At 50.1% G+C, this 17500-nt stretch overlaps 1 protein-coding gene across 1 annotated transcript in view; it reads left to right on the forward strand.

Moving 5' to 3' along the window:
- dysf (dysferlin, limb girdle muscular dystrophy 2B (autosomal recessive)) overlaps nt 1–17500 on the forward strand; it is a 241551-nt gene that overhangs the window by 84552 nt on the left and 139499 nt on the right. Inside the window, exons 25-31 of the mRNA XM_046320433.1 lie at nt 338–469; nt 1077–1243; nt 1715–1829; nt 2023–2128; nt 14216–14358; nt 16444–16617; nt 16771–16858. Coding sequence (XP_046176389.1) covers nt 338–469; nt 1077–1243; nt 1715–1829; nt 2023–2128; nt 14216–14358; nt 16444–16617; nt 16771–16858 — 925 coding nt within the window. The remainder of the gene's footprint in view (nt 1–337; nt 470–1076; nt 1244–1714; nt 1830–2022; nt 2129–14215; nt 14359–16443; nt 16618–16770; nt 16859–17500) is intronic.

A 17500-nucleotide genomic window follows, 5' to 3' on the forward strand; every position in this document is an offset into this window, starting at 1 on the left:
GAATGTACAGTAAACATAGAACTACAGACCACCTTCTAGAATGTACAGGAAACATAGAACTACAGACCATCTTCTAGAATATACAGTAAACATAGAACTACAGACCACCTTCTAGAATATACAGTAAACATAGAACTACAGACCACCTTCTAGAATATACAGTAAACACAGAAGCTTTCTCCACACAGTTGTGCCATGAAAACATTTAAAAACATCCCTCTATCTTGCTCCAAGGACCATGTATGGGAGAAGCAGTTTATCAGTAAGTTGTCTCTCCCTCCGTAGTAAACGGTGTATTTAATCTCCCTCTGTGCACGTTCTCCTGTGCTGTCTCTAGTACCCCCAAGGTGGATCAGGAGACCGTAAGCTTCCGGCCCAGATCAGAGTCAAGGTCTGGTTCGGTCTGGCTGCGGACGTAAAACACTTCAATCAATTTGCCGAAGGCAAACTGTCTGTTTTCGCTGAAACGGTAAGGAGAGAGAGATCAGGTTAACTCTTGTCCATGTTTTATAATCCCAAGAGGTAAAACGGATCCTAGATCAGCACTCCTTCTCTGTATACTGTATGGGCCCCGATTTGATTGATCTGAAGTATGTTTTTATTGCATTATAAAGGTTGTTAATATTAAGAAGTGTGATCCCTCTCTCTCCCCCAGTATGAGAACCAGACCGAGCTGGCTCTGTGGGGTAGCTAGGGAACCACGAGACTGAACTACACCAGGTTCAGTGATGTTTACGCTCTCTGTCTCTCTCTGTCTGTTTCTCTCTGTCTCTCTCTGTCTGTTTCTCTCTGTCTGTCTCTGTTTCTCTGTGTGTGTGTGTCTCTCTCTCTGTCTCTGTCTCTGTCTCTGTCTCTGTCTCTGTCTCTGTCTCTGTCTCTCTCTCTCTCTCTCTCTCTCTCTCTCTCTCTCTCTCTCTCTCTCTCTCTCTCTCTCTCTCTCTCTCTCTCTCTCTCTCTCTCTCTCTCTCTCTCTCTCCCTGTCTCCCTCTCTCTGTTTCTCTCTGTCTCTCTCTGTCTCTGTTTCGCTGTTTCTCTCTGTGTGTGTCTCTCTCTCTCTCTCTCCCTCCTCCTCCCAGTATGAGAACCAAACTAAGCTGGCTCTGGTGGGTAGCTGGGGAACCACAGGACTGACATACCCCAGGTTCAGTGATGTTACAGGCAGGGTGAAGTTACCCAAGGAGTCCTTCAAACCCTCACCGGGCTGGAGCTGGGCTGGGGAGTGGGTCATCAGCCCAGAGAAGACGTGAGTGAGCTGAGACACAAAAACTCTATTCCATATCTCCTCTCCTCTCCTCTCCTCTCCTCTCCTCTCCTCTCCTCTCCTCTCCTCTCCTCTCCTCTCCTCTCCTCTCCTCTCCTCTCTCTCCTCTCCTCTCTCCTCTCTCCTCTCCTCTCCTCTCCTCTTCTCTTCTCTTCTCCTCTCCCTCTCCTCTCCTCTCCTCTCCACCTCTCTCTCTCCTCTCCTCTCCTCTCCTCTCCTCTCCTCTCCTCTCCTCTCCTCTCCTCTCCTCTCCTCTCACTCTCCTCTCCTCTCACTCTCCTCTCACTCTCCTCTCCTCTCCTCTCCTATCACTCTCACTCTCACTCTCCTCTCCTCTCCTTTCCTGTCCCCTCCTCTCCTCTTCTCTCCCCTCCTTCTCTCCCTCTCCCTCTTCCTCTTCCTCTTCCTCTCCCTCTCCCTCTCCTCTCACCCTCCTCTCCTCTCTGTGTCCAGGATGCTGTATGATACAGACGCAGGTCACATGTCCTTCACAGAGGAGGTGTTTGAGAACCAGATGAGGTTACCGGGGGGACAGTGGATCGGCATGCCAGAAGGATACACCGATGTGGTCAGTACATTGTGTATGTGTGTGTGTGTAAATAGACGTGAGATGAGGTAGCTCTTTAAACCGAGACCCACTAGCAGCAGGACGAACAGCAGGACCCGGTATTGCTGTTTACTTTGTGAATCACTGACCGAACCTTTTTAAGTAAGAATGTTTCTAATCTAACGTTGTTGAACTAGTTGTGATGTGTTTCCAGAACGGGGAAAAGGCGGTGCCTAAGGACGAGGTCGAGTGTCCTCCGGGGTGGGTGTGGTCTGATGAGGAGTGGAGCGAAGATCTGAACCGGGCTGTGGACGACCAAGGTACACACACACACACACTGAAACCCCTTGCAGGTAGCCTATACGTTAGAGGGAAATGAACGGTTGCCGGTTCAAATCCCATGTCCGATAGGAGAGAACGGTGGTTGGGAGTGGACCGTCAATGGGAGGGTTTCTAGCATCAGTATCCTAGATACCATCTAGTAGTATCCTAGATACCATCTAGTAGTATCCTAGATACCATCTAGTAGTATCCTAGATACCATCTAGTAGTATCCTAGATACCATCTAGTAGTATCCTAAATACCATCTAGTAGTATCCTAGATACAATCTAGTAGTATCCTAGATACCATCTAGTAGTATCCTAGATACCATCTAGTAGTATCCTAGATACCATCTAGTAGTATCCTAGATACCATCTAGTAGTATCCTAGATACAATCTAGTAGTATCCTAGATACAATCTAGTAGTATCCTAGATACCATCTAGTAGTATCCTAGATACCATCTAGTAGTATCCTAGATACCATCTAGTAGTATCCTAAATACCATCTAGTAGTATCCTAGATACAATCTAGTAGTATCCTAGATACCATCTAGTAGTATCCTAGATACCATCTAGTAGTATCCTAGATACCATCTAGTAGTATCCTAGATACCATCTAATAGTATACTAGATACCATCTAGTAGTATCCTAGATACCATCTAGTAGTATCCTAAATACCATCTAGTAGTATCCTAGATACCATCTAGTAGTATACTAGATACCATCTAGTAGTATCCTAGATACCATCTAGTAGTATCCTAGATACCATCTAGTAGTATCCTAGAAACCATCTAGTAGTATCCTAGATACCATCTAGTAGTATCCTAGATACCATCTAGTAGTATCCTAGATACCATCTAGTAGTATCCATCACACTCCATCTCTGAGACTGGACCATCACACTCCATCTCTGAGACTGGACCATCACACTCCATCTCTGAGACTGGACCATCACACTCCATCTCTGAGACTGCACCATCACACTCCATCTCTGAGACTGGACCATCACACTCCATCTCTGAGACTGCACCATCACACTCCATCTATAAGACTGGACCATCACACTCCATCTCTGAGACTGGACCATCACACTCCATCTCTGAGACTGGACCATCACACTCCATCTATAATACTGGACCATCACACTCCATCTATAAGACTGGACCATCACACTCCATCTCTGAGACTGGACCATCACACTCCATCTATAAGACTGGACCATCACACTCCATCTCTGAGACTGGACCATCACACTCCATCTATAAGACTGGACCATCACACTCCATCTCTGAGACTGGACCATCACACTCCATCTCTGAGACTGGACCATCACACTCCATCTCTGAGACTGGACCATCACACTCCATCTCTGAGACTGGACCATCACACTCCATAAGACTGGACCATCACACTCCATTAGACTGGACCATCACACTCCATCTCTGAGACTGTACCATCACACTCCATCTAAAAGACTGGACCATCACACTTCATAAGACTGGACCATCACACTCGATAAGACTGGACCATCACACTTCATAAGACTGGACCATCACACTCCATCTCTGAGACTGGACCATCACACTCCATCTATAAGACTGGACCATCACACTCCATCTATAAGACTGGACCATCACACTCCATTAGACTGGACCATCACACTCCATCTATAAGACTGGACCATCACACTCCATCTCTGAGACTGGACCATCACACTCCATCTATAAGACTGGACCATCACACTCCATCTATAAGACTGGACCATCACACTCCATTAGACTGGACCATCACACTCCATCTATAAGACTGGACCATCACACTCCATCTCTGAGACTGGACCATCACACTCCATCTATAAGACTGGACCATCACACTCCATCTATAAGACTGGACCATCACACTCCATCTATAAGACTGGACCATCACACTCCATCTATAAGACTGGACCATCACACTCCATCTCTGAGACTGGACCATCACACTCCATCTATAAGACTGGACCATCACACTCCATCTATAAGACTGGACCATCACACTCCATCTATAAGACTGGACCATCACACTCCATCTCTGAGACTGGACCATCACACTCCATCTCTGAGACTGGACCATCACACTCCATCTCTGAGACTGGACCATCACACTCCATCTCTGAGACTGGACCATCACACTCCATCTATAAGACTGGACCATCACACTCCATCTATAAGACTGGACCATCACACTCCATCTATAAGACTGGACCATCACACTCCATCTATAAGACTGGACTATCACACTCCATCTATAAGAATGGACCATCACACTCCATCTCTGAGACTGGACTATCACACTCCATCTATAAGAATGGACCATCACACTCCATCTATAAGACTGGACCATCACACTCCATCTATAAGACTGGACCATCACACTCCATCTCTGAGACTGGACCATCACACTCCATCTCTGAGACTGGACCATCACACTCCATCTCTGAGACTGGACCATCACACTCCATTTATAAGACTGGACCATCACACTCCATCTCTGAGACTGGACCCTCACACTCCATCTCTGAGACTGGACCCTCACACTCCATCTCTGAGACTGGACCCTCACACTCCATCTCTGAGACTGGACCATCACACTCCATCTATAAGACTGGACCATCACACTCCATCTCTAAGACTGGACCATCACACTCCATCTCTAAGACTGGACCATCACACTCCATCTATAAGACTGGACCATCACACTCCATCTCTGAGACTGGACCATCACACTCCATCTCTAAGACTGGACCATCACACTCCATCTATAAGACTGGACCATCACACTCCATCTCTGAGACTGGACCATCACACTCCATCTCTGAGACTGGACCATCACACTCCATCTCTGAGACTGGACCATCACACTCCATCTCTGAGACTGGACCATCACACTCCATCTCTGAGACTGGACCATCACACTCCATCTATAAGACTGGACCATCACACTCCATCTATAAGACTGGACCATCACACTCCATCTCTGAGACTGGACCATCACACTCCATCTATAAGACTGGACCATCACACTCCATCTATAAGACTGGACCATCACACTCCATCTATAAGACTGGACCATCACACTCCATCTCTGAGAATGGACCATCACACTCCATCTATAAGACTGGGCCATCACACTCCATCTCTGAGACTGGACCATCACACTCCATCTCTGAGACTGGACCATCACACTCCATCTCTGAGACTGGACCATCACACTCCATCTCTGAGAATGGACCATCACACTCCATCTCTGAGACTGGACCATCACACTCCATCTCTGAGAATGGACCATCACACTCCATCTCTGAGACTGGACCATCACACTCCATCTATAAGACTGGGCCATCACACTCCATCTATAAGACTGGACCATCACACTCCATCTATAAGACTGGACCATCACACTCCATCTATGAGACTTGACCATCACACTCCATCTATGAGACTGGACCATCACACTCCATCTCTGAAACTGGACCATCACACTCCATCTTTGAGACTGGACCATCACACTCCATCTCTGAGACTGGACCATCACACTCCATCTCTGAGACTGGACCATCACACTCCATCTCTGAGACTGGACCATCACACTCCATCTCTGAGACTGGACCATCACACTCCATCTCTGAGACTGGACCATCTCACTCCATCTCTGAGACTGGACCATCTCACTCCATCTCTGAGACTGGACCATCACACTCCATCTCTGAGACTGGACCATCACACTCCATCTATAAGACTGGACCATCACACTCCATCTCTGAGACTTGACCATCACACTCCATCTATAAGACTGGACCATCACACTCCATCTCTGAGACTGGACCATCACACTCCATCTCTGAGACTGGACCATCACACTCCATCTCTGAGACTGGACCATCACACTCCATCTCTGAGACTGGACCATCACACTCCATCTCTGAGACTGGACCATCACACTCCATCTCTGAGACTGGACCATCACACTCCATCTCTGAGACTGGACCATCACACTCCATCTATAAGACTGGACCATCACACTCCATCTCTGAGACTGGACCATCACACTCCATCTCTGGGACTGGACCATCACACTCCATTTCTGAGACTGGACCATCACACTCCATAAGACTGGACCATCACACTCCATCTCTGAGACTGGACCATCACACTCCATCTATAAGACTGGACCATCACACTCCATCTCTGAGACTGGACCATCACACTCGATCTCTGAGACTGGACCATCACACTCCATCTCTGAGACTGGACCATTACACTCCATAAGACTGGACCATCACACTCCATCTATAAGACTGGACCCTCACACTCCATCTCTGAGACTGGACCATCACACTCCATCTCTGAGACAGGACCATCACACTCCATCTCTGAGACTGGACCATCACACTCCATAAGACTGGACCATCACACTCCATCTATAAGACTGGACCCTCACACTCCATCTCTGAGACTGGACCATCACACTCCATCTATAAGACTGGACCATCACACTCCATCTCTGAGACTGGACCATCACACTCCATCTCTGAGACTGGACCATCACACTCCATCTCTGAGACTGGACCATCACACTCCATCTCTGAGACTGGACCATCACACTCCATCTCTGAGACTGGACCATCACACTCCATAAGACTGGACCATCACACTCCATCTCTGAGACTGGACCATCACACTCCATCTCTGAGACTGGACCATCACACTCCATCTCTGAGACTGGACCATCACACTCCATCTCTGAGACTGGACCATCACACTCCATCTCTGAGACTGGACCATCACACTCCATCTCTGAGACTGGACCATCACACTCCATCTCTGAGACTGGACCATCACACTCCATCTCTGAGACTGGACCATCACACTCCATCTATAAGACTGGACCCTCACACTCCATCTCTGAGACTGGACCATCACACTCCATCTATAAGACTGGACCATCACACTCCATCTCTGAGACTGGACCATCACACTCCATCTCTGAGACTGGACCATCACACTCCATCTCTGAGACTGGACCATCACACTCCATCTCTGAGACTGGACCATCACACTCCATAAGACTGGACCATCACACTCCATCTCTGAGACTGGACCATCACACTCCATCTCTGAGACTGGACCATCACACTCCATCTCTAAGACTGCACCATCACACTCCATCTATAAGACTGGACCATCACACTCCATCTCTGAGACTGGACCATCACACTCCATCTCTGAGACTGGACCATCACACTCCATCTCTGAGACTGGACCATCACACTCCATCTCTGAGACTGGACCATCACACTCCATCTCTGAGACTGGACCATCACACTCCATCTCTGAGACTGGACCATCACACTCCATCTCTGAGACTGGACCATCACACTCCATCTATAAGACTGGACCATCACACTCCATCTATAAGACTGGACCATCACACTCCATCTATGAGACTTGACCATCACACTCCATCTATGAGACTGGACCATCACACTCCATCTCTGAAACTGGACCATCACACTCCATCTTTGAGACTGGACCATCACACTCCATCTCTGAGACTGGACCATCACACTCCATCTCTGAGACTGGACCATCACACTCCATCTCTGAGACTGGACCATCACACTCCATCTCTGAGACTGGACCATCACACTCCATCTCTGAGACTGGACCATCACACTCCATCTCTGAGACTGGACCATCACACTCCATCTCTGAGACTGGACCATCACACTCCATCTCTGAGACTGGACCATCACACTCCATCTCTGAGACTGGACCATCACACTCCATCTATAAGACTGGACCATCACACTCCATCTCTGAGACTGGACCATCACACTCCATCTCTGGGACTGGACCATCACACTCCATTTCTGAGACTGGACCATCACACTCCATAAGACTGGACCATCACACTCCATCTCTGAGACTGGACCATCTCACTCCATCTCTGAGACTGGACCATCACACTCCATCTCTGAGACTGGACCATCACACTCCATCTATAAGACTGGACCATCACACTCCATCTCTGAGACTTGACCATCACACTCCATCTATAAGACTGGACCATCACACTCCATCTCTGAGACTGGACCATCACACTCCATCTCTGAGACTGGACCATCACACTCCATCTCTGAGACTGGACCATCACACTCCATCTCTGAGACTGGACCATCACACTCCATCTCTGAGACTGGACCATCACACTCCATCTCTGAGACTGGACCATCACACTCCATCTCTGAGACTGGACCATCACACTCCATCTCTGAGACTGGACCATCACACTCCATCTATAAGACTGGACCATCACACTCCATCTCTGAGACTGGACCATCACACTCCATCTCTGGGACTGGACCATCACACTCCATTTCTGAGACTGGACCATCACACTCCATAAGACTGGACCATCACACTCCATCTCTGAGACTGGACCATCACACTCCATCTATAGACTGGACCATCACACTCCATCTCTGAGACTGGACCATCACACTCCATCTCTGAGACTGGACCATCACACTCCATCTCTGAGACTGGACCATTACACTCCATAAGACTGGACCATCACACTCCATCTATAAGACTGGACCATCACACTCCATCTCTGAGACTGGACCATCACACTCCATCTCTGAGACTGGACCATCACACTCCATCTCTGAGACTGGACCATCACACTCCATAAGACTGGACCATCACACTCCATCTATAAGACTGGACCATCACACTCCATCTCTGAGACTGGACCATCACACTCCATCTATAAGACTGGACCATCACACTCCATCTCTGAGACTGGACCATCACACTCCATCTCTGAGACTGGACCATCACACTCCATCTCTGAGACTGGACCATCACACTCCATCTCTGAGACTGGACCATCACACTCCATCTCTGAGACTGGACCATCACACTCCATCTATAAGACTGGACCATCACACTCCATCTCTGAGACTGGACCATCACACTCCATCTCTGAGACTGGACCATCACACTCCATCTCTGAGACTGGACCATCACACTCCATCTCTGAGACTGGACCATCACACTCCATCTCTGAGACTGGACCATCACACTCCATCTCTGAGACTGGACCATCACACTCCATCTATAAGACTGGACCATCACACTCCATCTCTGAGACTGGACCATCACACTCCATCTATAAGACTGGACCATCACACTCCATCTCTGAGACTGGACCATCACACTCCATCTCTGAGACTGGACCATCACACTCCATCTCTGAGACTGGACCATCACACTCCATCTCTGAGACTGGACCATCACACTCCATCTAAGACTGGACCATCACACTCCATCTCTGAGACTGGACCATCACACTCCATCTCTGAGACTGGACCATCACACTCCATCTCTGAGACTGGACCATCACACTCCATCTCTGAGACTGGACCATCACACTCCATCTATAAGACTGGACCATCACACTCCATCTCTGAGACTGGACCATCACACTCCATCTCTGAGACTGGACCATCACACTCCATCTCTGAGACTGGACCATCACACTCCATCTCTGAGACTGGACCATCACACTCCATCTCTGAGACTGGACCATCACACTCCATCTATAAGACTGGACCATCACACTCCATCTCTGAGACTGGACCATCACACTCCATCTCTGAGACTGGACCATCACACTCCATTTCTGAGACTGGACCATCACACTCCATCTATAAGACTGGACCATCACACTCCATCTCTGAGACTGGACCATCACACTCCATCTATAAGACTGGACCATCACACTCCATCTCTGAGACTGGACCATCACACTCCATCTCTGAGACTGGACCATCACACTCCATCTCTGAGACTGGACCATTACACTCCATAAGACTGGACCATCACACTCCATCTATAAGACTGGACCCTCACACTCCATCTCTGAGACTGGACCATCACACTCCATCTCTGAGACTGGACCATCACACTCCATCTCTGAGACTGGACCATCACACTCCATCTCTGAGACTGGACCATCACACTCCATCTATAAGACTGGACCCTCACACTCCATCTCTGAGACTGGACCATCACACTCCATCTATAAGACTGGACCATCACACTCCATCTCTGAGACTGGACCATCACACTCCATCTCTGAGACTGGACCATCACACTCCATCTCTGAGACTGGACCATCACACTCCATCTCTGAGACTGGACCATCACACTCCATCTCTGAGACTGGACCATCACACTCCATCTATAAGACTGGACCATCACACTCCATCTCTGAGACTGGACCATCACACTCCATCTCTGAGACTGGACCATCACACTCCATCTCTGAGACTGGACCATCACACTCCATCTCTGAGACTGGACCATCACACTCCATCTCTGAGACTGGACCATCACACTCCATCTCTGAGACTGGACCATCACACTCCATCTCTGAGACTGGACCATCACACTCCATCTATAAGACTGGACCCATCACACTCCATCTCTGAGACTGGACCATCACACTCCATCTATAAGACTGGACCATCACACTCCATCTCTGAGACTGGACCATCACACTCCATCTCTGAGACTGGACCATCACACTCCATCTCTGAGACTGGACCATCACACTCCATCTCTGAGACTGGACCATCACACTCCATCTATAAGACTGGACCATCACACTCCATCTCTGAGACTGGACCATCACACTCCATCTCTGAGACTGGACCATCACACTCCATCTCTGAGACTGGACCATCACACTCCATCTCTGAGACTGGACCATCACACTCCATCTATAAGACTGGACCATCACACTCCATCTCTGAGACTGGACCATCACACTCCATCTCTGAGACTGGACCATCACACTCCATCTCTGAGACTGGACCATCACACTCCATCTCTGAGACTGGACCATCACACTCCATCTCTGAGACTGGACCATCACACTCCATCTCTGAGACTGGACCATCACACTCCATCTCTGAGACTGGACCATCACACTCCATCTATAAGACTGGACCATCACACTCCATCTATAAGACTGGACCATCACACTCCATCTATGAGACTGGACCATCACACTCCATCTATGAGACTGGACCATCACACTCCATCTCTGAGACTGGACCATCACACTCCATCTCTGAGACTGGACCATCACACTCCATCTCTGAGACTGGACCATCACACTCCATCTCTGAGACTGGACCATCACACTCCATCTCTGAGACTGGACCATCACACTCCATCTCTGAGACTGGACCATCACACTCCATCTCTGAGACTGGACCATCACACTCCATCTCTGAGACTGGACCATCACACTCCATCTCTGAGACTGGACCATCACACTCCATCTCTGAGACTGGACCATCACACTCCATCTATAAGACTGGACCATCACACTCCATCTCTGAGACTGGACCATCACACTCCATCTATAAGACTGGACCATCACACTCCATCTCTGAGACTGGACCATCACACTCCATCTCTGAGACTGGACCATCACACTCCATCTCTGAGACTGGACCATCACACTCCATCTCTGAGACTGGACCATCACACTCCATCTCTGAGACTGGACCATCACACTCCATCTCTGAGACTGGACCATCACACTCCATCTCTGAGACTGGACCATCACACTCCATCTATAAGACTGGACCATCACACTCCATCTCTGAGACTGGACCATCACACTCCATCTCTGGGACTGGACCATCACACTCCATCTCTGAGACTGGACCATCACACTCCATCTATGAGACTGGACCATCACACTCCATCTCTGAGACTGGACCATCACACTCCATCTATAAGACTGGACCATCACACTCCATCTCTGAGACTGGACCATCACACTCCATCTCTGAGACTGGACCATCACACTCCATCTCTGAGACTGGACCATCACACTCCATCTCTGAGACTGGACCATCACACTCCATCTATGAGACTGGACCATCACACTCCATCTCTGAGACTGGACCATCACACTCCATCTCTGAGACTGGACCATCACACTCCATCTCTGAGACTGGACCATCACACTCCATCTCTGAGACTGGACCATCACACTCCATCTATAAGACTGGACCATCACACTCCATCTCTGAGACTGGACCATCACACTCCATCTCTGAGACTGGACCATCACACTCCATCTCTGAGACTGGACCATCACACTCCATCTCTGAGACTGGACCATCTCACTCCATCTCTGAGACTGGACCATCACACTCCATCTCTGAGACTGGACCATCACACTCCATCTATAAGACTGGACCATCACACTCCATCTCTGAGACTGGACCATCACACTCCATCTATAAGACTGGACCATCACACTCCATCTCTGAGACTGGACCATCACACTCCATCTCTGAGACTGGACCATCACACTCCATCTCTGAGACTGGACCATCACACTCCATCTCTGAGACTGGACCATCACACTCCATCTCTGAGACTGGACCATCACACTCCATCTCTGAGACTGGACCATCACACTCCATCTCTGAGACTGGACCATCACACTCCATCTATAAGACTGGACCATCACACTCCATCTCTGAGACTGGACCATCACACTCCATCTCTGGGACTGGACCATCACACTCCATTTCTGAGACTGGACCATCACACTCCATAAGACTGGACCATCACACTCCATCTCTGAGACTGGACCATCACACTCCATCTATAAGACTGGACCATCACACTCCATCTCTGAGACTGGACCATCACACTCCATCTCTGAGACTGGACCATCACACTCCATCTCTGAGACTGGACCATCACACTCCATAAGACTGGACCATCACACTCCATCTATAAGACTGGACCCTCACACTCCATCTCTGAGACTGGACCATCACACTCCATCTCTGAGACTGGACCATCACACTCCATCTCTGAGACTGGACCATCACACTCCATAAGACTGGACCATCACACTCCATCTATAAGACTGGACCCTCACACTCCATCTCTGAGACTGGACCATCACACTCCATCTCTGAGACTGGACCATCACACTCCATCTCTGAGACTGGACCATCACACTCCATAAGACTGGACCATCACACTCCATCTCTGAGACTGGACCATCACACTCCATCTCTGAGACTGGACCATCACACTCCATCTCTGAGACTGGACCATCACACTCCATCTCTGAGACTGCACCATCACACTCCATCTATAAGACTGGACCATCACACTCCATCTCTGAGACTGGACCATCACACTCCATCTCTGAGACTGGACCATCACACTCCATCTCTGAGACTGGACCATCACACTCCATCTCTGAGACTGGACCATCACACTCCATCTCTGAGACTGGACCATCACACTCCATCTATAAGACTGGACCATCACACTCCATCTCTGAGACTGGACCATCACACTCCATCTCTGAGACTGGACCATCACACTCCATCTATAAGACTGGACCATCACACTCCATCTCTGAGACTGGACCATCACACTCCATCTCTGAGACTGGACCATCACGCTCCATCTCTGAGACTGGACCATCACACTCCATCTCTGAGACTGGACCATCACACTCCATCTATAAGACTGGACCATCACACTCCATCTCTGAGACTGGACCATCACACTCCATCTATAAGACTGGACCATCACACTCCATCTCTGAGACTGGACCATCACACTCCATCTCTGAGACTGGACCATCACACTCCATCTCTGAGACTGGACCATCACACTCCATCTCTGAGACTGGACCATCACACTCCATCTCTGAGACTGGACCATCACACTCCATCTCTGAGACTGGACCATCACACTCCATCTCTGAGACTGGACCATCACACTCCATCTCTGAGACTGGACCATCACGCTCCATCTCTGAGACTGGACCATCACGCTCCATCTCTGAGACTGGACCATCACACTCCATAAGACTGGACCATCACACTCCATCTCTGAGACTGCACCATCACACTCCATCTCTGAGACTCTAAGGATTTGCATGAATAACGTCTTTGTCTCTTCTCTTCTTCCTCCAGGTTGGGAGTACGGCCTGACTATTCCCCCAGATCGGAGGCCCAAGGCCTGGGTACCAGCCGAGAAGATGTACCATACCAACCGCCGTCGCCGTTGGATACGCCTCAGACGCAGAGATATGCAGAAGATGGAGGCTCTGAAGAAGGTACTTCAAGTATAGACCTACATACCGACCTGGTGTCTTCTTCTGTAGAGATTACACAGAGACTGTTAGATACTGGACAGGTAGAGATTACACAGAGACCGTTAGATACTGGACAGGTGTGGAGAGATTACACAGAGACCGTTAGATACTGGACAGGTAGAGATTACACAGAGACTGTTAGATACTGGACAGGTAGAGATTACACAGAGACTGTTAGATACTGGACAGGTAGAGATTACACAGAGACTGTTAGATACTAGACAGGTGTGGAGAGATTACACAGAGACTGTTAGATACTGGACAGGTAGAGATTACACAGAGACTGTTAGATAAAGGATAGGTTGACATTACTTTTGAAATCAAATCAAATTTTGTGAGTTTAAATTTGCTATACACTTTACCCTGAACAAAAGTAAAAGCAGACAAATTGCAGTAAGAAATGGAGATCACTTTTCTGTGATTTTACACAGATTTGTCCACAAGGGGGCACTCTGACTACACAGAACAGAGTAGAGTTGGAACCCACTCTGTTCGTGATGAAACGTTCCAACCCTCAAAAATCTCCATCTCTCTTCCTCCCCTTCTCTCTTCACTCTCCTCCTCCTCCTCTCCTCTCCTCTCTTTCTCCCCTTCCCTCTCCCCTCTCTCTTCCTCCCCCCTCTCTTCCTCCCCTTCTCTCTACCCTCTCTCTTCCCTCCCCCTCTCTCTTCCTCCCCCTCTCTTCCTCCCCTTCTCTCTACCCTGTCTCTTCCCTCCCCCTCTCTCTTCCTCCCCCTCTCTTCCTCCCCTTCTCTCTTCACTCTCTTCCTCCCCTTCTCTCTACCCTGTCTCTTCCCTCCCCCTCTCTTCCTCCCCCCCTCTCTTCCTCCCCTTCTCTCTTCCCTCTCTCTTCCTCCTCTTCCTCCCCCTCTCTCTTCCTCCGCCTTCTCTCTTCCCTCTCTCTTCCTTCTTTCTTCCTCCCCCTATTTTTTCTCTCTCTTCCTCCCCTCTCTCTTTCCTATCTCTTCCCCCTCCCTCCCTCTCTCTTCCTCCCACTCTTCCTCCCCCTCTCTCTTCCCTCTCTCTCCCCTCTCTCTCCCCTCTCTCTTCCTTCCCCCTCTCTCTCTCTCTCCCTCTCTCTCCCTCTCTCTTCCCCCTCCCTCCCTCTCTCTTCCTCCCACTCTTCCTCTTCCCTCTCTCTCCCCTCTCTCTCCCCTCTCTCTTCCTCCCCCTCTCTCTCCCCTCTCTCCCCCCTCCCTCCCTCTTCCCTCTCTCTCCTCTCTCTCCCCTCTCTCTCCCCTCTCCCTCTCTCTTCCCTCTCTCTTCCCTCTCTCTCCCCTCTCTCTCCCCTCTCTCTCCCCCCTCCCTCTCTCTTCCCTCTCTCTCCCCTCTCTCTCCCCCTCTCTCTTCCCTCTCTCTCCCCTCTCTCCCCCCCTCCCTCTCTCTTCCCTCTCTCTCCCCTCTCTCCCCCCTCCCTCTCTCTCCCCTCTCTCTTCCCCCTCCCTCTCTCTCCCCTCTCTCTTCCTCCCACTCTTCCTCCCCCTCTCTCTCTCTCTCCCCCTCCCTCTCTCTTCCCTCTCTCTCCCCTCTCTCTCCCCTCTCTCTTCCTCCCACTCTTCCTCCCCCTCTCTCTCCCCTCTCTCTCCCCCCTCCCTCTCTCTTCCCTCTCTCTTCCCCCTCCCTCCCTCTCCCCTCTCTCTTCCCCCTCCCTCCCTCTCCCCTCTCTCCCCCCCTCCCTCTCTCTCCCTTCTCTCCCCCCTCTCCCCCTCCCTCTCTCTTCCCTCTCTCTTCCCCCTCCCTCCCTCTCCCCTCTCTCTTCCCCCTCCCTCCCCCTCCCTCTCTCTTCCCTCTCTCTTCCCCCTCTCCCCCTCCCTCTCTCTCCCCTCTCTCTTCCCCCTCCCTCCCCCTCCCTCTCTCCCCCCCTCCCTCTCTCTCCCCTCTCCCCCCTCCCTCTCTCTCCCCTCTCTCTCTCCCCCTCCCTCTCTCTTCCCTCTCTCTTCCCCCTCCCTCCCTCTCCCCTCTCCCCCCCCCCCCTCCCCCTCCCTCTCTCCCCCCCCCTCCCTCTCTCTCCCCTCTCCCCCCCCTCCCTCTCTCTCCCCTCTATAGCAGCGACCAGATGAAGCAGAGAGAGAGGGATGGGAGTACGCATCTCTGTTTGGATGGAGGTTCCATCTTAAACCCCGGAAGACAGACTCATTCAGGAGGAGGAGATGGAGATGTCGTATGGAACCACTGGAGAAGACGGGACCTGCTGCTATCTTCGCCCTGGAGTGTTCACTGGTGAGAGAGTACAGAGGGATGGTGGGAGGAGGAGAGAAAGAGAGACTTTGGGAAAGAGGGGGGGAATAGGTTGAAGAGGGTAGGTTTAAGGATGATGGGTAAAATATAGAGGGATGAGAGGTGTTTTCTGAATCTGTTGTTATCTTTCGCCAGGGGAGTGTGACGGAGGATAAGAGTGATGAGAAATCTGTGACGGCGACCTTTGGGGTCAACCGCCCTACCATTTCCTGCCTCTTCCACAGTAAGAAGCAAATATCTAATTCTTACACTGAGAAGAGAGGGAGAGAGATGGATTGTCAAGGAGAGGGAGAGAGATGGATTGTCAAGGAGAGGGAGAGAGATGGATTGTCAAGGAGAGGGAGAGGGAGCAAGAGTCAAGGAGAGGGAGGGAGGGAGGGAGGGAGGGAGAGAGAGAGAGAGATGGATTGTCAAGGAGAGGGAGACGGAGCAAGAGTCAAGGAGAGGGAGGGAGGGAGGGAGGGAGGGAGAGGGAGGGAGAGAGATGGATTGTCAAGGAGAGGGAGACGGAGCAAGAGTCAAGGAGATGGATGGAGGGAGGGAGGGAGGAGGGAGGGAGGGGAAGGTGGAGAGGGAGGGAGAGATGGAGAAGGTGGAGAGGGAGGGAGAGATGGGGAAGGAGGAGAGGGAGGGGGAGATGGGGAGGGAGGGAGAGAGAGATGGGGAGGGAGAGAGGGAGGGAGAGAGAAAGAGATGGGGAGGGAGAGAGAGTAATAAAAGACAAGATGAAAAGCTGGCCCCTCTTATAAACTAATCTAGAAACATAAATCTGTCGTTGGCTTCAGATGAATTCTGCAGTCAAGGGTTTAATATATAAAATATTATTGATGTATAAAAACCCTACTCATCATTATTTAACATCTGC

Source organism: Oncorhynchus gorbuscha, linkage group LG21 (genome assembly GCF_021184085.1).
Source record: "Oncorhynchus gorbuscha isolate QuinsamMale2020 ecotype Even-year linkage group LG21, OgorEven_v1.0, whole genome shotgun sequence".
Lineage (NCBI taxonomy): Eukaryota > Metazoa > Chordata > Actinopteri > Salmoniformes > Salmonidae > Oncorhynchus > Oncorhynchus gorbuscha.